Here is a 23755-nt window from a genome sequence, read left to right on the forward strand (position 1 = left end):
CTTGACCCAGGTTACCCAATGTCTTTTGCTTTTAAGATTTCTAATTAAATAATCGTTTCAAGAAAAGTATTATTATCTTAAGTATTCACTGTCTTTGTAAGTTTTGAAATTGTTAAAATGTAGGCTAGGGCCCAGAAATTTTCATAAATGGTACAACTTATATAGGGACATAAGGAAGGAGAAAGACTGCTTTGTCTTTTTGGAAATTAAAGGGGTAAAAGATGTTAACTTCTTAGGACGAACATGAAGAGGGAAAAAATAAGTCTGCATTATGGTTTGAAACTCTAAAGATGCTGACACTTAAGACCAGTCTCCGTTTTTCTCCTGCTTTTAGATGCAGTTGTGTGGGCAGAAGGTGTACTTTAAGTAAGCACTCTGTTGGTAAGCCATAGCATGATGAGGCATTTGCCTTCCTTTGTCTTCAGGCGCCTGGGAACATCTCATCTTAGTTTTATAGCATCCAGTGCAAGGAATGAAGCTACTGGGAAATACTAAAAATAGTTTTTAGTGTCTTAAACCGTTTACAGTATTAGCATAGATAATGTTTATGGCAGTAATTCTGAAGGAAGACAAAAATCACTTGTATTGCGGTCAGAAAGAGTGATGTGCTAAGATGATTTGTGTTCTTTTTTTAAAAAACTTTTTATGTTTTTGCAGTTTTAACTGAACTTTTAAATCTTTGAGATTTTTTTTTGTTTGGTTGGTTTGGTTAGCAGATTATATTCCTTTGTTTGGATGTCCCATACTTACTTAATTCTATTGTTTTACTCTAGGTTTTTTCAATTTTACACCATTAGGTTATTTTTTAAAGTGCCTTTCATTTTGTTTAGGTAGACAATATATAATATATGGGCTAAGATATTTTTCTTTACTATAAACAAAGCCAAAATGATATTATTTAATTTTTTTAAATTTCCAGCTAGTACTACAAAGAACAGAAATGAAAATAAGATATTCATATCAATATATATTTTAAAGCAAGAGTATATTCCTTAAATTCTAAACAAGGCCAAAAATGGTCCAAAAGTAGTTCTAACTAAATACAAGGCAATTTAACCTGTAATGAATAAGAGCTCTTTAAAAATAAAGAAAACCAGTGAACCAACTGGGTTGAATATTTTTAAAAGGCTTACAAATGATCTAGGCTGGGTGCAGTAGCACATGCCTGTAATCCCAGCACTTGGGAGGCAGAGGCAGGTGGATTGCTGTGAGTTTGAAGCCAGCCTGGTCTACAAAGTGAGTCCAAGACAGCCAAGGCTATACACAGAAGCCCTGTCAAAAAGGGGAAAAAAAAATCTAGTACTGCTATTTCCAAATTTTAGAGTTGCATAAGAATGTACCCCCAAAATGCAAATTTTGGGTATTTGAAATCCTCACATGTGGTTAAGTGGCACACACCTGTAATCTCAGCACTTGAAAAACGGAGGCAGAGTCAAAGGCCAGTATGAATATTAAGGGAGACTCTGTCTCAGAAAAACAAAACAACAAACTCACAGAAAATATGCACTTTATGTAATTTAAACTTAAAAGGAAAATTATTTCTTTGCCAGGTTATTACCACTTTTATATGAAGTGCATAGGCAAACTGATAGAAAAGTATCTGCACGGATAGGTAAATAAGCATGCTATATGTAAACTGAGAAAGTGTATTTTTATTGAGTATAGTGGAGGTGTTATTTATGTGTGACAAACAAAAGCTCAAATTAAACCAGCAGCTAATGTGTAAGACAGGGCAAGCAAATGCACGGCCTTAAGACTTCCAAGTATCTGGAAAACATGTTGAATTGTGCTGGAATGCCCGAAAAGAGGCAGCTAGTGCCACTTCTGATGAGCAGAGTAACTGAGTCACTAAGTAAGTCAAGTTGAAGGAGAAATGTGTTTGTTTTGTTCCCATTTACACTTCTAATATTTCACTATTCTGTATTTTGTCACCCATATGTCCTTTATATACATTGTTTACACTAACAGTGTCCTAGGTATTGGTAGTTTGATCTTTCTTACATAGTAGAGGAAATTGCAAAAGACAGTGCTTACAAATTGATTTTGAAGCTTTGTTGCAGTCCAAGTGAAATATGTTAGAAGTCATTATCTTAAAAAAAAAAAAAGTCATTATCTTCCTGATACTTTGGAAGCAATGCTATGCAAACAGTTACTTATGTAACTTGTAGAGAAGACAGTGGTGTGGTAATGTTTCATATCACATAAGTTGTCACTGTGTTTTGTTTACTGGATAACATTTAGGTTATAAACTCCTGGATGTTCTTGTTTGTTTGTTTGGTTGGTTGGGTTTTTGTTTGTTTGTTTTTGTTTTTTGTTTTGTTTTGTTTTGTTTTTGAAGACAAGGTTTCTCTGTGTAGCCTTGGCTGTCCTGGACTCGCTTTATAGACCAGTTCGAGGCTGGCCTCGAACTCACAGCGATCCACCTGCCTTTGCCTCCTGAGTGCTGGGATTAAAGGTGTGCGCCACCATGCCCAACAAACTCCTGGGTTTTTATTGTTTGCCTTTGATAACTATTAGTCAAATATTTTGTTTTTAAAATCCAGTTAGGGGTCTGTAAGATGCCTCAGCAGGTAAGGATGCTTGCTACCAAACCAGACTTTGATTCCTGGAACCACATGGTGGAAGAGAGCTGACTCCTGCATGTTGTTTTCTGACCTGCACACTCATGCCATACACACACACACAAGTCAATAAATAAATATTTAAAAATCTAATTAAACATATACATGCATAAAATCTTCTACTGTTATGTACGAAAGCTAGTAAGTAGTAAGTAATACTTACATTAATGAAACATAACCTGAGACAGAAATCTATTTTTCTTTGGTATCAATTTTGTTTTAAAAACAGATACTTCTGAGCCTCACTCATCTGTTTCCTTTTTCCCTCAAACTGAAAATAGGTACTTTAATCGCTCTGTGCTTCTATAATTTCACCAGTTGCTTAGAGCACTAGAATAAATTTTTGTTCTTATAGATTTGTTTGGTTATTCACGCTCTGACATTCAGTATTCATAAAATGAAAGGATTAATACAAAGTATCAGTAGTTCTTCCTTTATTTCACTATGGTTCTTGAATAACTAGCATTTACTAAGTAACTACTGTATGTTTATCAGTTTATACCCTCTGCTGAGTTTGAAGTAATGTTTGTCCCTAATGGTCTTATGCAACATTTATTAAATTATTTAAAAAATAAAGGAGATAGCATAGCATCAACTGTAAAGAGACCCATATGCTTCAGGAACAGGCAGTATGTAAACGCAGACCAGATTGGAAGGACAGGTGAGATTTCAATCAGCATATTCAAAGATGCTCCATGAGAAGGATATTGGATGAACAACATCTAAAGACAACATGTTATGTGCAAAGTGTAACAGAGTTAGGGAAGTAGGGCGAATTGGTTGAAATTCAAAGCAGTATGAAGAAGAGCTGCACAGTGAGATGTAGGACCACATGGGAAGTGAAAGTTCCCCAAGGAAGAAGATGCTGCTACTGCAGGAAGATTAAACTGTACAACAAATTTGTCATGTCCTCTTGCCTCTGTCCTCTTACTGTGCATCCAAATTGATAGCCAAATATAATTTCTCCATTAAAGTGACATGATTTTTATTTACTTCTTTTTGTGGTGTTAGAGATTGTTGAGATATTTTTTATAGAATATGGAACAGATCTGTTTTATATATGTCTGAGACTGAACTTTTTACATGTCTGTCTTGTCTGTACTCATCTGAAAACAAGTTTAAATAGGATAATCTTTTAAGTATTTGAAGCTGTAAGAAAAGGGAAAGACGTATGTACATGCATATATGTTTTTCTTTTTTCTAGTCTAATGGATAAGAAATGTGTACTTTTTTACAGTGTTTCTCACAATTTTCAATTATGATCATTTATTGTTCTTAGAAAATGGTTATTAAATTACTTTTAAAAGATACTTCTTAAGGGGCTGGAGAGATGACTCAGAGGTTAAGAACCCTGGCTGCTCTTCCAAAGATTCTGAGTTGACTTCCCAGCAACCACATGGTGGCTCACAACCATCTATAATGAGATCTGGTGCCCTCTTTTGGTGTGAAGACGTACATGCAGACAAAATACTGTGTATACTTAACAAATAAATCTTTTTAAAAATACTTTTAAAATGACATAGTATAAAAACCATAGTCTAATATTTATCTTTCTAAATGTATTTTTCCACTTTTGTCCTCTTTTTAAGGCCTAGTAAATGACAAAGACTCCAAAGACTCTATAACAGAAGGGGAAAATCTTGAAGAGGATGAAGAAGAAGAAGAAGGAGGAGTTGAAACAGAAGAACAATCCGGAAATGAAAGTGAAGTGAATGATCCAGAAGAAGAAGTAATTAATTTTATTTCTAACATAAATTTGTGATATTTGTGTAGAAAAATACTTTGATAGAGTAAATATTTTTAAAATTATTACATTTATTTATTTGTGTGTATGGGTACAGATACACACGCACACACACACACACACACACACACACACACACACACACACACACACACACACACACCCTTGTGCCATAGCACACGTAGTTCTTGGGGATTGTACTTAGGTCATTAGACTTGGAAGTAAGTGCTTTTTCATGTTGAGCCATCTCTCTAGCCTGAGTGAAGATTTTTTTAATTAATAAAGATCTTCTCCATAGTTTTATTACATAAAATGTGACTAAAAATATATTTCTATTATAACATCCCTTGATTAAGGGGTTTTATAGAGACACCAGAACTAGATCGATCATAACATTTTTATTTATTAGCAATTTGAGAAAACTACTTTTTTGATCTCCTATGTATTAATCTTATTGTTGAATATGGGCAATCTTTGGACTTTACAATCTTATAAACAGTTTTACTGTCAAAATATTCCTATACTTTGCTTTATTTTTACCAACTCTAGTAGTTCTGAAATCTGAAATTTATTGTGTACATGATAGTTTGCCCGTTTATTGTTTATGACTCTTAGGCCAAACTATGTTAAATTGCTTCTCTGCCATTTATAATCCACTGAAATGTTTTCTTAGGACCCGTGAAAATAGCTTACTTTGTGATATGCTTGCAGGCAAGCAGGAGGACCTGCATTCAATCCACAAAATTAAAATTAAAAAAAAAAAAAAATCAAACCAAACATGCCAGGTGTGGTGGCACATGCCTTTTATCTCAGCACTTGGGAGACAGAGGCAGATAGATTATTGTGATTTCAAGGCCAGCCTGGTATAGATAGTAAGCTCCAGGGCAGCTAGGCCTATATAAAGAGACCCTATCTTGAAATAACCAAAAAAGGCCAGGCCAGGTGATAACTTCTTAAAGTTACAAATCTGGAGAATGGAGACAAATGGCTCTTTGGGGCTCATTGCCCAGCCAGCCTTACCTGCTGGGTGAGCCCCCGGCTCAAATACACAGTGAAAGGTAGAGGAGTCTAGTAGTCAGAACACATCCTGCTTTGGCAGAGGACCTGAATTCGATTCTCAGCACCCACTTCAGGTGACTCAGAATTGCCTATAACTCCAGCTCCGTGTCCTACTCCTGGTCTCTGGTCACATGCACATACCTGTACACACAGCTAAATGCATGCATATAATTTAATATAAAGTAGGAGCTGAGAAATGGCTCAGTGATAAGAAAGTAGGATAAATGTCGGGTAGAATAACAATGTGGGTAACATTTAAACCAGAAATTGAACAATACTGGCCCTTTAATATATCCTGTTTATAAAATCATTATGATTGAGTGTATCTGACTTCTTGTGTTGAGTGCTTAAGGCAACTAAGACAGTGTGATAGCTTAGAAGTGTGATTGTCATTAAACACTGAAAAAAAAAAAACACTTATAATTAATACTTAAGTATTTGAGGAATTTAAGGTTTAAAGTTTTGGTTTGCATATATGGAGCGTAGATATTTAGAGACTGTGTAGTTTACTGTTTAAAAGAATATTAATTGTTCATATAGTCATAAAGTAGATGTTTTTAAAGCTCTATTTAAAATTAAAATGAAAAGACCCAGCAATTTAAGGTAATTAAGATTTTCTGCAGGTAGAAAGAAAAATTTGCAAGACCATGTTTTCCTTAATCCCATAAGTTCTCTAGCTGCTAACAAATATCTGATGTGATTTAGCTACACAAGTAGCTTTACTGTCAGTTAGAAATGAATGATTGGTTCAAAGCCAGCCTGGTCTACAAAGCTACTCCAGGACAGCCAAGGCTAACACAGAGAGACCTCATCTCAAAAAGCCAAAAGAAAAAGAAAGGAATGATTGTGAAAAGCAGAAGAGTCAATAATAAGCTTTCTATAACTGGCTAGTTTTTGGTTTGGTTTGGTTTGGTTTGGTTTGGTTTTTCAAGAAAGAGTTTCTCTGTGTAGCCTTGGCTGTCCTGTACTCACTTTGTAGACCAGGCTGGCCTCAAACTCATAGCAATCCACCTGGCTCTGCTTCCCGAGTGCTGGGATTAAAGGCGTGTGCCACCATGCCTTGCATAACTAGCTAGTATTTATAGACAGCAGGAAAGTACTTTAAATATTTATGTGCTACTGCTTTTGTTTTTATTTTTATTTTTTAATACCTTACAGCCCCCTTAAAAGTAGATAAAAATAAATTAACAATTGTGAGCTGCAATATGTGTCTATAATTGGTTTCAGCATAATAGATGGGCTTTATATTGATTTATTTTAAAAATGAAATTGCTGTGGAAAAAAATCTGTAATAAATTTTAATTGGCTTGTTAAGTACTTTATATAACAAAAGGAAATGAGATAGCATTTCCTTTTATATTTTGATACTAAGAATTGTCTTTGGGTTTCTCTGTGCTACTAAATAGACATACAAAGTCGAATGAATATAACATCCTCAGTAAATGTGAAATAACATTCTTTTTCATGTGAAGAAATGCATTTCTTTTTAAAAGCATTTTTTGTTGTTTTTGTTGAACTTTGTATTTTGGAAGGCTTTATCATTTTAAACTGGTACTTTGATATTATTTATATCAAAGAAGGAAGTATCGCACATAATATACCCCTACTAAGGAGAAACGCAAACAGAGTGTTAAGTTGGAGGAGTTGTGTGGTTGTCTGAGAAGATGTGTTGACTTTGAGAAGAGTGAGATGGGATGCCTCACTTCTTCATCCTGCAAGTTCCCCAAAGCCATCTTCCACACGGGAGCAGGGAAATGATTAAAGAAGAAGGTGTGGCCGGGTGCAGTGGAGGAGGGGGAGGAGGAAGAAGAGGAAGAAAGGTGTGGTGTGGAATAATGAGCACAGAGAGAGGTATTCTATGCCTGTTTTCTCCAGGGGAGAATGAAAAGGCAAGAATTCGACTTATTAGAAACAGTGGGGCATCAAAAGGGTTTAGCTTGGTGGTAGAGAATATGTTTAGTATACATTTAGCCTTGGATCCAGTTCTTCAGTACCCTTCCCCACAGAGCTAACAGTTCTGTTTTCATATTTTTTTAAAAATTATTTTTATGTGTATAGTGTTTTACTTACATGTGTGAATGTATACCATGTGTGTACAGTGCCCCCAAGAGGCCATATGACGTCACTAGACCTTTACAGCTGGAGCTACAGACCATTGTGAGCCACATGGGTTTTAGGAACTAAACCAGGATCTCTGCAGAAACAGCAGGTGCTCCTAACCACTGAGCCATCTCACCTGCCCCATCTTGGCTCTTTTATATGTCTTAGCAACTCCCATACAGGATATTTTCTCTTAAATAGTACTGTAACTCAAATGACTATTGAAGATAAAGTAGATGGTCTTTTAAAACATTATTTTCTGCAAATTTTATCAATAGAAAATATAAGACTTAGTGTTATAATAGCAGTAATATTACTGAACATTTGTTGTGCTGTTCACTATCATAGGTACTGTATATGATTGTTTCTTATGAACAGTTGATGTTATTGAGAAACTCAGGTACCAGTAGGTTAAGTAATTTGCCCACACTCTCAGAGTAATAGCAGAGCCAGTATACAACATGGGCATTTTGAGTTTTCTTACATTACCTCTCCAGCTTGTCTTAGCCAGCTCAGGTTTTATGGTGTATTAACGATCACTTTATGATTTTCCTGTTATTATGTTAATATGTAGGGAGATTAGGACAAATGTATTTCTATTCAATATTTTATTTTCAAAAATGAATACATTTTGTCCAGTTGGCCTTCTTTATCAGTGCATTCAACTGCTCACATATTAAAAAATACTCAAGGAAATAATACATTTATACTAAGCATATGTAGACCTTTTTAGTCATACCCTAAGCAGTGCTGTGTAGCACTTACATTGTGTTAGATCTTATAAGTGATCTGGAGATAGTTGTACCCTATAGGAGTCCTTGAACCCATTCTGGCGTGCAGCTTTATTTATACTGAGCAATAAAGGCTATGTGTCAATTCATTTAGCTTTTTATGTATTAATTGGTTTGTAGGGGAGAGGCTAGGAGGTGGCTCTTTTGTTAAAGTGCTTTTTGAACACTTGAATTTTATCTCTGTCACCCACCTAGAAGCCGGTAATCTATCTCTGTGGAGGCTAAGAGGACCCCTGGCCATCCAGGCAAACCAAATCAATGAGCTTAAGGTTCAGTGAGACACTTTGTCCCCCTAAAATATGTACACACACATACACACAGGGGCAAATTTAAGATTAGCTTTTTGTTTTGTGTGGTTTTGTTTGTTTGCTTGCTTGCTTTTGAGACAGGGTCTCATGTATCCTAGGCTGCTCTTGAATTTACTGTGCCCCTAAAGATAACCTTTGTCCTACTTTGATTTATTAATTTTTTCCTGTGATAAACACCATAGACAAAAGCACCTTGGGAAGGAAGAGGATGTAGCTCATGTTACAGGTTGCGGGATGTCATTGAGAAACCAAATGCAGAAAGTAAAGCAGAGACTATGGAGGAACACTACTTACTGGTTTACCTAGTTTCTTTCTTATGTAATCTTGGACCACCTGCTCAGAGTTGCCTGGCCCATCCCACATCAGTTGTTAATTAAGATCATGACCCATTACACATGCCCACAGGTCAGTCTGAAAGAGGCAATTACTTAATTGAAGTTCCCTCTTCCCAGATGACTCTAGCTTGGCTCAAAAGAAACCAATACAGCCTTGAACTGACCATCCTGCCTCAGGTATTAGCATTTATTAACAGTGCATCCCTGCTAAGAACATCATTTATGAATTCTAATTAGATAACTACCCTAAATAGTTACTGCATTTAGAAAATAAAGTTTATTTTTTTAGTATTCGTTTTTAGCATTATTTATTGCAGAGGGTGTGTAGGTATGGTGTACATGTGTACCACAGCGCGCACTCATTGGAGTTGGCTCTCTTAATCCACTGTGTGTATTCCAGTGACTAAGGCCCAGTCTGCAAGCATGGTGGAGAACACTCTGACTTGCTGGTCATTATATTCTTTGTGATATCTTTCCCTGTAGCACTCTAAAAACCTTTACAAATGTTAGTAAGAGTATACTTTTGGGACTTTGGAATTATCTTCCACATACACAAAACAGTAATACAGATTTAAGTAATTTGTTTTAGAGAATATATCTCACTTACCTTGACACAATTGAGAAGCAGCTAAGTTTAGCATAGTGGACTTAAAACTTTTTTTTTTTTTTTTTTTTTTTTTTTACTTTTATTGAATGTCTATGATTTACACGTCATGCACCAAAATCCCTCTCCTCTCCCCATCCCCTCATATCTGCCCTCTGCCCTTGCAACCTCCCACCAGTAAAATCAAACAAACAAAAATCTTGTCACAGAAGCTGTAGTATATCATGCAGTATAGCCTTTTGTCCATATATGTTTACTTTCAAATGTTCATTGCTACGAGTCATGGGTCCGGTTTGAGGCCTACACTATTGTGACTGGATCCTCACTGGGGCTGCTGTTGGATATCCTGTTGTTGCCGTGTGCCAAGGAGATTTTTAATCTTTGAATCTCCAGGGCCGGCCCTTTCATGTGTTTCAGCAGGTCATACATCGGGTAGATGTTGGGGTGAGGTGGACTCAGAGCCCTGGATTAGGGCCAGCTCCCTTGTCCTTAGGGCAGGGCCTGCTTTCCCACTCCCGAAAACTTTTATTGACTCCTAATTGACCATATTTATGGAGTATAGGGTTTGTGATACCTAGATACACTATGTAATGATCAGATTAGTAATTATCAATTCCACCTCCTCAAACAATGATTTGTATGATTTAGGTGTAAATATGGTATGCCTACATTATGAAATGTTAGTTCTCTCATATAAAAAAAAAATGCTATGTTGTCATTTGTGCCAGTGTGAATGGAACTGAAGGGCATTGTGTTAAGTGGGCCAAGCCAGGCACAGAAAGAATAGCATATGTTTTCACTCATTCATGGAAGCTAAATATAAAAAATGAACCTCATGTCTGAGAGTAGAGTAATGTGTTTGTTTAGTAGCAGTGAGTCCAAAGGCAAGTCACTTAACTTTTGTTTTGTTTGTTTGTTATGCTTTGTTTTGCTTGGCTTTCCCAGACAGTTTCTCTGTGTAGCCTTGGTTGTCCGCTTTGTAGACCAGCCTGGCCTTGAACTCACAGATGTCTACCTGCCTCTGCCTCCTGAGCGCTGGGATTACAGGCATATGCCACTGTGCCTACCTGTTACTTAACTTTTTTGAGCTGCAGATTGGATTTTTGGTTTGCTTTTAATGTTAAAAAAAAAAAAAAAAAAAAAAAGCCAACAATAAAGTTCAAGAGAACATTTCTAAACTAAAGCACCTTATAAAACAGTGCTATACTATGGCCTTTAATAGTGATATTAAACTTGAACTTTGTAGGATTAGATGAATATTTCTTAAAACTACAGTGAGGGATTTTCTTAGAGGAGATATATTAAAGGTTCAGGAAACGCCTTCCTCGTGTAACTCGAGTTTAGGCAACAGCTCTAGATGATGTTTGACATGTGATTAGTTTTTAGCTCCTAGCATGTAGGGAGTGTTGGCTTGTCCTGAACTCATGTTCAGCAGACTCCATGAGAGGAAGCTAGGAGTAAAGAAACAGCTGCACACCTTCGAAAGGCTTGTACAGGCCACTTGCAAATGGTTTGAATTGTCTGTTGATATTAATTTCAGGAGGGTTCCGAGGAGGAGGAGGAGGGAGAAGAAGAGGAAGAGGAGAATACAGATTACCTCACAGATTCCAACAAGGAGAATGAAACTGACGAGGAGAATGCTGTATGTATGGCTGGACTTTTTTTTTTAACTGTGTAGTGGTTTTGAGTATTTGAATTTTAGTCCTTGAATTTTTTTTGTGAAAAAATGGGTTTCTTAAGGAACTCACTTTCGGTTTTCCCTTGAGTGATAAGTTCTTGTAACTTTATTCTTTGGGTATGTTAACCACACTGAAAGTAAAGACGCCGCTAACCTATGAAACATTACAGTGAGAGTTTGTTCTGGTTATTTTCTGTGTTTTGCTAAGGAGGTGATGATTAAAGGAGGTGGATTGAAACATGTTCCTTGTGTAGAAGATGAGGACTTCATTCAAGCTCTGGACAAAATGATGCTGGAAAACCTTCAGGTATGAAATACTGCTGTATTTTGAATACTCTTTTAAACAAAAAACATCATAGCACACAAGATTCTGATTCATTTGAGAATCTCTTATTTAAACAGCCAACCTGTAGCATATTTCCCGAATGTACACAGATTGTGACTGACAGCATGTCCTGTGTCCCAAATCCTAATTGCAGTTCTTGAGAGTGAATGAGAATAAATGTGGTTAATGTAAGACTGGGAACAGAGCTCAGTTGCCTGCACCAGTGTTGAACAGCTAACAGCACCTGGAGATCGGAAACCACAGGCCTCTTGGGCACTTGTTCTCATGTGCATATACCCACACACGTGCACACACATGATGAGAAATAAAATAAATCTTTATGTCCACAACATTAATAAACTACATGGGGGGTTGGTGGGGGCAGTGCAGGAGACAGGATTTCTCTGTGTCGCCCTGGCTATTCTGGAATTCACTCTGTAGACCAGGCTGGACTCAAGCTCAGAGATCTGCCTGCCGCTGCCTCCCAAGTGCTGGGATTAAAGGCGTGTGCCACCACACCCAGCTAGTAAACAAGATTTTGTTGTTGTTTTGTTTTGTTTTTGTTTTTCAAGACAGGTTCTCTCTTGTGTAGCCTTGATAGTCCTGGACTCGCTTTGTAGACCAGGCTAGCCTCAAACTCACAGCGAGCCACCTGCCTCTGCCTCCTGGGATTAAAGACGTGCACCGCCACACCAGGCGATAAACAAGATTTTTATCAAAATGATTTAACAAGGCTACTTGTTTTGTTTTGGTATGTGGTGCTGGAGATCAAACCCAAGACCCTGGGCATATTACCTGGGCACTAAACTGCATGCCTCATCTTCCATATAGCAGTTATTAAACTATCACAGTAAATTGGAATAATTACATTTTTCTAAAATTGGAGAGAAAATGCTTTGGGCTGTTTAATTCTGCTTATTAAATTACTGAATAACCCTTTGGTGACTTCACAGTGCTTCTGTCTGAACATAGAGTCGGTGAGGAACAAGTACTGGGGTAGATGAGGTTGAAGGTTGAAGTGAAAATGCTCAGTGTAGATAATTACTGATCAGTTTTTACTAAAAAGGGAAGAGAAATAGTAAGTAGCAGCTAGGGTAGGCCATAGAGCAAGGTGGGTTTTCTTGTCTTGTTTTTGGCTTGCTTAAGATATTAGGCCATTACATGCTCATGGACTGGTTCTTTAGAGAAGAACCAGTTTTACTAATGACAATTATTCAATGGTCCAACATATCTTCTTCATCCCTTCCCAAAGTATTTATTATTCCTCCTGTAGTTATTACTGAGTTTTAAATATCACTATACGTATATTAGATCAATTTGCTTTTTCCTTCAGATAGTACTTTTTTATATATCTAGATATATATTTGTGAGGTTTTGTTTGTTTGTTTGTGTTTTTTTCCCTCTAACATAATATTTTTATTAATTATTTGGGAATTTCAGTAATATTTCAAGAACACCACTAGGGCCTGTGAGATGGCTTAGCAGGTAAAAGTACTTGCTGCCAAGCCTGATGACCTACGTGGTAGAAGGCGTTGTCTACCAATGAAAAAATCAAATAAGGAGATACAGATGGGTTTATATATCTGCTGCCCACTTCATGTGTATATGTTCAAATAGAAAGATGCCCAAGAATAAAATTAGGAAGAAAAATATGTGCCATACCTATAATCCCTATAATTCAGAAAGCTGGAGCAGGTGAATCACAATATAAGGCCTACATGCACTATAGAACGACTTCAAGGCTACCCTGGACAACTTAAGTGAGTTCAGTCTTGTTTCAAAAAGTAAAATAAGCTGGGTGTAGTGGTGCACACCTTTAATCCCAGCACTTGGGTGGCAAGCAGGTAGATCGCCTAGTCAACAAAGCAAGTCCAGGACAGCCAAGGCTACATGGCTGATAATGGTTGGAGACACAGCTCAATGGTAGGATGTTACCTAGATGTGTTTGAGGCCCTGAACTCAATCTCTGGCACTATAGATTAATTATAGATGTTTAGTGTAAGACAATTTGCTTGGAAATAGCTGTTTGATTATATATGTATGTTAGCATATATAAGAGAAACTCTGGAAGAACATAACCCATTGTTAATGGTGGTTGCATATTAGATGGACGGAGAGAAATAAAATAGAGGAATTAGTACAGACACTAATGCAGTTTTGTATTTTAAAACCTTACAAAGAAAATGTGTTAATTTTCTAATTGCTAATAATTTAAAAATACTTTACAGGTCAAGATTTGCCTAACATAACATTTTCTATTGTTTTAAGTAAAAGATCTTTATAAATCTAATGAATCTGAGATTATTCCAGGCCAGTCCTAGTAAATTGAAACTTAGAAAACAAAAACAAATAAAACTGTCATTTTACTAGATTGGCAGGTCTATTGGATATATGAAGCTTGTATCAAAAGATAATTTAAATGGTAGAAAAGTAATTCTGAGATTTTGAAAGAAGTAAGTCTGCTCTATCCACCAGGATGTAGACAGGAATTGTTAGCATGAATTTAGGATTCCCACTTAACATACATCATTTCATGTCCCTGCTTTTGTTCTTGTTCTTCTGCCTTAATTTTTTGTTTTCCCAAAACTGCTATTTTACCATCTTCTTAGAAAAAGTTACATTAAGTCTTTAATATTCTCAAATGTCCCGTTTCTGGTCAGTCTTTCATGAAGTTCCTGTACTTGCCTACTCCTAATTATACACAACTAGTCTACACAGGTGGTACCTCTAATGTATGATAGCTTATGTGTATGTGTCATTTAAAAGTTTATGAGCTTTCTAAAGGTACACTAAATCAACCTGGTGTGTGTGTGTACTGAAATTGACTGTATGTCTTCATCTATCACTTTTCGCATTATTTTTTAAACCTAGAGATTAGCTTATACTGCCTGGTCAGTGAGCCCCTGGGATCTTCCTGCGTCTGTCCCCAACCCCTAGACTAAGTCCTTTTAGTTTTACTACCTCCAAGCTTAACACAAAGTAAGCCGTTGGTGAAGTTTCATGTAGTTGATTGTTTGGAAGTTTTATTGTAAATGCTAAAATCAATTGATACTGCAACCAAGAAATTAATGTGAATTGCTATAGATTTCATTTGTTCTTGAGTATTTGTTAAGCACCTGTTGTATGTAAAATACTGCTTGTAAGTGCTGGAGAAGAGGGTCATAAGCCATGGAAGAGTCAGACTTCGCAGACTCTGCAAAGGCAAATGGGTGCTATGAGAGGGAAAAGGATGGGCTGTTTTTAAAGAGCTGTCAGTGGGGCCTGCAGTACTGTGCGCCTTTGGGAGGCTGGCGCAGTGAACAGAAGCCAAATCACATGACTCCTTGCAGGTCAGCTACAAAGGCTTTTTAGACATCCAGGAGAAGTATTTCTTGGTTTTATTTATGTTTCAGGGCCTCTGGATCATAGGATTGTGTTCTTTAAAATGTTAGTTGAATGAATTGTTTGCAGTTTATATTTCTCTGTATTTTAGAATATTTATATACTTTTAAAATTCTGTCTTGAAGCAGCGAAGTGGTGAATCTGTTAAAGTGCATCCACTTGATGTTGCTATTCCACTGCATCTGAAAAGCCAGCTGAGGAAAGGGCCCCCACTTGGTGGTGGGGAAGGAGAGGCAGAGCCTGCAGATACGATGCCGTTTGTCATGCTAACAAGAAGAGGCAATAAACAACAGGTAAGGACTGCCCCCTAAGCGACCTCTTTCCTACAAAGAGACAAACGTAGGCGGTAGACATTGTGTGTGCGGAAGATACATTGACTGACTTTCACAGAGTGAATGTGTGTTGATAGAAAGGACTTTTACATTCTAAGTGTGTATATATTGTAAGACTTCCTTGACTTAAGGAAGAGGAGGATAGTGACTAACATATTAAGAAACTGTCGAGCTGCCAGGCTTTCTTGAAATAGCTTATCTCGCCCCAGCCTTCTCTTACATTCTTACTGTTCCCTCTTCTTTGCGGTGTGTTACATATGGCCCCTCAAAATCATTTCCTGACTCCTAAGGCATTACTTTAGGGATCCCTGTGTTCATTTAGCAGATGTTTCCTGAGCATGTGTATGTGTCTAGGTCACATACAATGGAATACCTGTCATTGTCATGGGTCTTACATCCTACTGAGATGACAAGACACAGGATACAAGGATAAAGGCCAGCGGCTACATGCACATGTATCAGTTCTGTTTTATGTTTTATCATTTCTGATAATCAGGTTCATTTCTAAAGATGATTAATTCATGTAATAATTAACATTTTTCTGTTTTAATGATGAGTAAAATAAATGGTATTTATTAGAATGAAAGAGATTCTAGATTTTATGAAATAGGTAGCTGCCATAGGTAGACTAGTCTAATACTTGGTTTTCATGTTCTTCGCATACCCATTTGGCATATTTGTTTTCATGCTAGCCCTTTGTGAAGAGCATAAGTTAAGCAACTCTTCTCTCTTGGAGCTTTCATTCTGGCTTAGTAAAGAAATTCACAATGTCAGCTTGGGAAAATGTGAGGGGAATAAAGCCAGGTGAAAGGAGGCAGTAACAGGCTGAGGGACAGGCAGTGAAAGGGAGGGTGCTCTTTCAGACACAGTAAGAGGGACTTTCAGTAATTGCCATCTGTGATTCAAAGAAGAGCCTGTACTCAAAGTAATGAAACCAGCATAGTGAGATGGGTCAGTGGGTGCGGTGACAACCCAGACACACCTAGCAAAAGAGAACTGACTCCCAGAAATTTGTCCTCAGATATGCAGGCATGTGTGCATGCACACACACTCCTATACACACACACTCTTTCTCATACATAGACAAAGAGACAGACAGACAGACAGACAGACACACACACACACACACACACACACACACACACACACATTGAATGAATAAGTCTAATTTTAAAAAATAATCAAAAGTGTTCCTGGAGATGGAGGCTGAAAGACCCTAGGAAGAGGATAATGGTGAGCAGGAATCCCTAAAAGATTAGCAAGGCTAGCTCCTGTGAACACCACTGAGCCTTGGATGCCTGCTTCTCTGTCCCTGTCTCCTCCACAGTCCTAGGCTCAGCTGGCCTCCCTGATCTCCTTTCAGATTTAGCTGGGTAGCCACACCTATCCAGGTCCTCCAAGCCTAGCTTCAGCCCCAGACAAAGAATAGCTCTGTGGCACCATCCTTAAGTCACCAGCCACCTGCAGATGGAAGCCCAAGCAAAGATTCTGACTCCCTTCACACCTTGCTGAGCCCTGAGCCCAGAACTGGCCTCTTCTTGCACCTGGGGCCCTCAGCCTTGTTTAGTAAGAGCACCAGAACCTAAAACTCTGCCATCGCTGGGCGGTGGTGGCACATGCCTTTAATCCCCAAACTGAGAGGCAGAGGCAGGCAGATCTCTGTAAATTAAGGACAGCATGGTCTACAGAGTGATTCCAAGAGCTCCAGGGCTACACACACAGAAATCCTGTCTCGAAAAATGCTTGCTTGCTTATTTATTCATTCACTCATTCATTCATTCATTCATTCATTCATTCATTCATTCATTTATTTATTTTATCTTTTGGTTTTTTGAGACAGGGTTTCTCTGTGTAGGCTTAATTGTCCTAAACTAGCTTTTGTAGACCAGGCTCGCCTCGAACTCAGTGATCTGTGTGCCTCTGCCTCCCAAGTGCTGGCTGGGATTAAAGGTGCACCCCACCACCACCCTGCCTGTCTTGAAAAACTTAAAAAACAAAACAAAAACCAAAAACTCTGTCATCACCCTCTGTATCTTCCCAAGGAAGTGGAGTGGGTGGTGCCAGTACTCAGCCCTTGGGAGTAAGCAAGATGGGGAGTCATTAAAGTCCCAGGCAGTATGGGAACCCTGACTCCGGGTCTCCAGGAGATTAAGATAGTCATCAGCACCCTAGACCCACCGCTGAGGGCCAGAGCCTGTGAGGGGCCTTGCAGCCATGCTCGCCCATCTCGTTTGGGTTCTGTGAGTAGATGCAGTTCCCCTCTGCATTCTTTTTTTTTTTTTTTTTTTTTTTAATTTCAAAATGAGTATCTATGTTCTTGTTTAGATAAGAGATCATGGAAATCCTACTTTATACCATTATTTTGCTGGCTGGTGTATAAAGAAGTCTCCAGTAGTACAATAATAGGGCCAGCAAAGACTGTGCTCATGACTAACATAAAAGTTAACAAGTTAAAGTCAAACACTAACTTCTTACATCACCCCCCTCACCTTCTCCTTTGTACAGGCAGCCTCTGTGTGCATGTACACATACATATACACAGGGGTGGGATGAGTGCTAATCAGGCGTCAGTGTGCTGTCTGTAAATCAGGGCTGTGCTCTCTGTGCTCACTCTGTCTTTGAGAAGGAAAGTGAGAGCCAGTTTTGGTAAAAATCTAAAATTTGGGATTGTACCCACACCTTTGCCAAATCTGTTTTTTTGTTAGCTGGACTTGCTAAGCAGGATTCTCAAATCCCAGAGTTTTAACTCTTCCCTAGGCTTACTTAGCTCTTTGAGCTAGGCGTTTAAAAATTCCAGCCATCACGTTTTAGGTGTCTTTTATTCTCCTCTGTGCTCTTCTTTTGCACTTTTACCCGTGTCAACAGCTTTTTTTTTTTTTTTTTTTTTTTTTTTCCCCACAAAAAGAAAGCCTGAAAAGGTCATTTAATTCTAACAGTTTAAGGCATATACAATGCACAGAGCCTTTACATGTCATGGCGGGGCAGGGAAAGGGCAGTATTTAACAACTGTGATTAGGTCTTTCTTGGTTCCCATTACTGCATAGCTACTAATGTATTGGCATGCATATCGAATCCTGAGTTTAATTAACCAAAAAGAAACTTAGTAATATCTTCTCTGAAGAAAAGCTATGCAATAATAGTTTTCCTCTTTGTTAAATCCAGGTACATAAAGATTTGTTGTCATCAACTTGTACATGCTGTTTATTCTTATACAGCGTGTAGGCTTTGACAGTACATTAAAATGTACCTTAATGTCAGGTATGGTGGTACATACCTATAGTTCTGAGAGGCTGAAACAGGGTCATTAATTTGAAGGCCAGTTTCAGGAAAATTATTTGAAGAAACTTTGTGGTCTGAATAAGAACGTGTATTTTGTTCTGATTTTTATTTTTTTTAGCTTTTTGGTGTTGGCCTTCTGGTGCAATGGCTTTTCTACAAGTGTGAAATGTATTTGCTGTATAGGACTATTTGATTCTTTACTTCCCTGAAAGAGCTCTTTGCGTACTAGTTTTGTGTTTAGCAAAACCTTAGTATGACAGTCATGAGCAGAAAAATTGTATCAGTGAAGTGAGTAGGTGAAGAAAAGTAAAAGGAAAACAGTGTCGGTTAATTTTTTACATTTACATATTTATGAATTTGAACAATTAAAGTAAAACATTTGATCATTTGACATTTTTAATTAACATAATAGCTGTTATATAACTCAGCATGCTTTATTTTTAAAAATACAAGGTAGGGGTTAGAGAGGTAGCACAACAGTTCAGTGTTTGCAGTGTAATCAGGAGGACCAGAGTTTGGTCCCACGCACCTGTGTGACAAAGCAGGATCCCACAGATACCTGTAGCTCTAGCTCTGAGGGATCCAGCACATTTACAAGCAGTACTCAAAAGGATTTATGATTTGTTACATGTTTTGACTAGGATAATTAGTACTTGCTGTAACCTGAGACTTTATGTTACATATATGTATGTAGTTTTAAAATGCAGCTATGTCTATAATACAGTCTTTAGGCTTCATTCCCTGTCAGTCCCCTACTGTTACTCTTACTCACACCTGCTCCAGAAGCTCAGTTTGAGTGATGTTAGTCTTTCCATCCTATAACTTGCTGTGCAGTAAAGCCCTTCTTTCAAGCAGGTTTATACTACAAGCATTTGGTGGAGGTAAATATAAATTTATTCCTGATTTTTTTTTTTTTTTAAGGTTTACTTAAACACACAATACTTGAACTTTATTTCTTTCTTTTAGGTTTTTTTGTTTTTTTGTTTGTTTGTTTGTTTTTTAGGTTTTTTGAGTCACGTTTCTCCATGTAGCCCTGACTGTCCTGTACTGGACTCGATTTGTAAACTAGAGTGGCCTCAAACTCACAATGATCCACTTGCTTCTGCCTCCCTGAGTGCTGGGATTACAGCACTATGAGAACTTTGCTTTTTACTAAATTTCTTAGAGGTCATAAAATGTGCTAAAGGTGATTTTAGTTTTATAAATACTAAATAAATTTTGAGAACAAATTTCATTATAAAATTTTTAAATAATACTTCATACTACTTAAGTAGTGCACCGCCAGTATAATTAAGTTTATTACGACTGAACTTGAGAAGAAATTACAGGCTTGGGTTTTTTTTTTTTTTTTTTTTTGCTTTTGATTTATTATAATTTATTCAGATTACATCCTGAATGTTATCCCCTTGCTTGTATCTTCCTGTTCCCACTCTTCCTCCCTCTTCTGCCCTATTCCCCTCCCCTAGACCTCTGACAGAAGGGGACTTCCTCCCTACCATATGGCCAAAGCCTACAAGTCTCATCCAGATAGCTCACTAGGCATCCCCACCAAGGGGACGTGATCAAATCGGGGGGGGGGGCACAGCAGAGTTCATATCAGAGGCAGTTCCTGCTCTCCCCACAACTGTGGAGATAGAAATTTCAGGTTTCTTTATCTCAGGAACGTAATAACGAGAAAAATTGTACTATTTTACTGAATATTTAAATGTAACAGGAAAAATTATCTATGCGTATTTCTTACTGGTTACTTTTTTTTTTCTTACTGGTTACTTTTTCTAGTATTTTTTTGTAAGACTGTTATACAGTTTCCTTCTATAAAGTTCCATATATTTATACATGCTTGAGACCAGGAAGTGTAGTGACTGAGAAAACCAGCCTCCTAATTAACTAAGGATTGTGATGCTAGTGCCTGGATTTACATGTAGAAGGTTTAAAAAACAAAACAAAGCAAACAAACAAACAAAAAAAAACCCCAAACAACTAACTAAATAAATAAATTTTTAGAAATCATATGAAATCAGATTTTTGCCTCTTTCTTTACCCTTCCATCTCAACCTGGGTTAGAAAATTACTTAAAATTTAACTTACTTATGTTTTACTTTGATATGTGAGATATTATCTGATGTTATAAAAAACAAAATATAGGTGGTGGGGTGTGTATGTATGTCTGACCTGTATTTTTAGTGCTCATGATAATTCATTTTAAGAGGAACTTTGACGGACTGAGGTGCTTCATAACGGAAAATGCCAATCAGGAGCACTTGAGATAATATAAAGAACCATATTCTCAAGTCAGACTGAAATGAATCGGCCCTCATGTAATGTTAAACGTTACTAGTAACTGCGGTGATCTGAGCAGCTCAGAGGCGTGCTTCCAGTCTGGGGCCCTGAGCACCGCTCTCTGCACCCTGCCTGTCCTTCCCACTCAGGCCTTTGACCCAGTCATAGGTGAGTGTCCTATGTGAAGCATGCTCATTGTTGTGCCACAGATAATTTCTGTTATGAAGCACCTTGGTTTTATGCTTAGGTGGTTCTCAGAGCTTACTTAAAATTTCCCAGGGAGCCATGAGCCATAATTTTATATTTTTATGTAGGTTTGTTTGCCATATGCATTTTTAACCTACAAATATCCTGCTTAAAACAAGCATTCCAAGAAAGGGAACTGTGTCTCTGGGTCAGTAGCTTCCCTCTCCTTCCTTGGGGTCAAGTCCGTCTTCAGAACAAAGGTCAGGTTTGCACTGTATAGTTTGGGAAGCAGGTAGAAATATAAAAATGTGCTTTTCATCTTGCTGTATAAAAGCCTATTGAAAGTTGTTCATATATGACGGGTCTGCAGGATGAAAAGTTGCCCTCTCTCTAGCTTCCAGAGAACTGCCATACATGAAGTCAGTCAGACTCAGAGGCCTTCCAGGCCCATCCACCTCCCATAGGCCTTGTTTCTTCTTAGATGAATACAGTAGCTTTTTTGACAAATCGATTTACATTGAAGGATAGATAGTATTCCTTTCTAAACTAACTTACTTAATTTTATTCGCTATTTTTTCAAGCTATTTGTGATTCCAATGTATTTTTCCTCTAGTTTAAGATTCTTAATGTGCCCATGTCATCCCAACTTGCTGCAAATCATTGGAACCAGCAACAAGCAGAACAAGAGGAGAGGATGAGAATGAAAAAGCTCACATTAGATATCAATGAACGACAAGAACAAGAAGATTATCAAGGTATAAAATAATTTATAGTTTGGAATGGTGGCATAGGCCTAAAGTGCCATCACTCTAGAGACTAAGGCAGGATCAACATGTATTTGAGGAAAGCTTGGGCTACATATTAAGACTGTATCTCTAAAAAAGCAAAGAAAGGTCACTTGTTAACAATGTTGAGGGCTGGAAAGATGCTCTTCCAGAGGACCGGAGTATAATTTCCTTCAACTTTCATTGGGCAGCTCACGTACCTCCACCTGCAGGGGGCCTAACTCCTCTGGCTTCCCTCTGCATTCATGTGTACACTACCCCCATACAGTACATAATTACATTTAATAAAAATAAATCTTTGTTTTTCAAGATAGGGTTTTTCTATGTAGCCCTGTGTTGGAACTTACTTGCTCTGTAGAACAGGCTGGCCTCAAAGTCAGGGATCCACCTGCTTCTGCTTCCCTGAGTGCTGGGATTAAAGGCGTGCACCACCACAACCAGCTATAAAAACAAATCTTACCAACATAAATAAAAATTAAAATGTGGAAAATTGGAGCTTTGAAGTTCATTTTGTAAAGTGTTTACTATGCAAGCATGAGAAGTTGAGTTGGATTTCCCAGCACTCATATAAAAAGTCAGGTGTGGTGATTAACGTTTGTAACCCCAGTGTTGGGGGGCAGATCCCTGGGGCTTGCTGGCTAACCAAGGCCAAGAATAGGCAAGTCCCAGTGAGAGGCGCTGCTGAAAAAAAAGGACGGACAGTTCCTGAAGAGGAAGAACACCCCTAGGTGTCCTAGAGTGTTTTAAATGTAGCTGTCAAAGTTATTTCCTTTACTTTTTCATGCTTTCAATATTCCATAATCACTAGCCTATATAATGTTCTTTTTTGAAAGTCAGAAAAAAAAAAAAAAAGAAAGTCAGCTACCGACATGTAAAGACTAATAAACTTTATCTCCTTTGTGTTGTTCTGTGGGTTTGTAGAAGGTCTGTATTTACAAGAGCTGACAGCATTTTCCTCTTTGCTCCTAATCACAGAAATGTTGCAGTCTCTTGCACAGCGCCCAGCTCCAGCAAACACCAACCGTGAGCGGCGGCCTCGTTACCAGCATCCAAAGGGAGCACCTAATGCAGATCTAATCTTTAAGACTGGTGGGAGGTAAGCAGCCATCACTTGCTTCTTCCTGACGAGTGATTCTGTTGCTGATGGTTTTGTGAACAATTGAGAGTTTGGGATTAGACTCAGGGATACAGCTTCATTTTATTGAAGACTGTTATATCACTGCTAAAAATGCAAAGTAGCTTAAGAGGCAATGAAAAATATTAGTTTCCTGTCTGTTGACTTTTTAAAAGTAGCTTAAGTGTATGCTGTAATATTTTTGATAATATCTATCCCTTTTGTATCATCATCACAGGCCAGAAAACTATTAGAATGTTTTTATTTTAATATTTCCCATAATACTGACATTTCCATTTGGTAGGCTGACTTCTCAAGTATTTTTGTCAATACCCAAGACTTCTCAACTCAAAGTAAATAATTTTTATGTTAGACTGTCAAAAAGTAGAAAAGGATGTCAGTGCAGTGCCCTCAAGGCTAGAGTCTAGTTGTTCTTGGTTGGGGTTTTAAGTTTTATTGGTTTTTTTGTGGGAAGGGGTGTTTGTGGGGGAGGAAGGATGGAAGGTGGAGGGGTGCTCAAAACAGGGTTTCTCTGTTTAGCCCTTTGCTGCCCTGGAACCCATTCTGTAGACCAGGCTGTCCTTGAATTCAGATCTGCCTTCCTCTTCCTCTCAAGTGCTAGAACATAGGGTGTGTACCACCACTGCCCAGCCTAGTCGTTTATTTAAAAAACAAACAAACAAAAATTTTGACAGCCGGGCGTGGTGGCGCACGTCTTTAATCCCAGCACTCGGGAGGCAGAGGCAGGTGGATCGCTGTGAGTTTGAGGCCAGCCTGGTCTACAAAGTGAGTCCAGGATGGCCAAGGCTACACAGAGAAACCCTGCCTCGAAA

The 23755-nt window shown here is 38.0% G+C and overlaps 1 protein-coding gene across 1 annotated transcript in view; it reads left to right on the plus strand.

The window, feature by feature from the left end:
• Upf2 (UPF2 regulator of nonsense mediated mRNA decay) overlaps window positions 1-22908 on the plus strand; it is a 103129-nt gene extending 80221 nt beyond the window's left edge. Inside the window, exons 16-21 of the mRNA XM_051151359.1 lie at window positions 4211-4350; window positions 11103-11204; window positions 11449-11547; window positions 15072-15239; window positions 21637-21778; window positions 22784-22908. Of these exons, the coding sequence (XP_051007316.1) occupies window positions 4211-4350; window positions 11103-11204; window positions 11449-11547; window positions 15072-15239; window positions 21637-21778; window positions 22784-22908 (776 nt within the window). The remainder of the gene's footprint in view (window positions 1-4210; window positions 4351-11102; window positions 11205-11448; window positions 11548-15071; window positions 15240-21636; window positions 21779-22783) is intronic.
• Window positions 22909-23755: the final 847 nt, after the last annotated feature.

This window comes from Acomys russatus, chromosome 9 (assembly GCF_903995435.1).
Source record: "Acomys russatus chromosome 9, mAcoRus1.1, whole genome shotgun sequence".
NCBI classification, from domain to species: domain Eukaryota; kingdom Metazoa; phylum Chordata; class Mammalia; order Rodentia; family Muridae; genus Acomys; species Acomys russatus.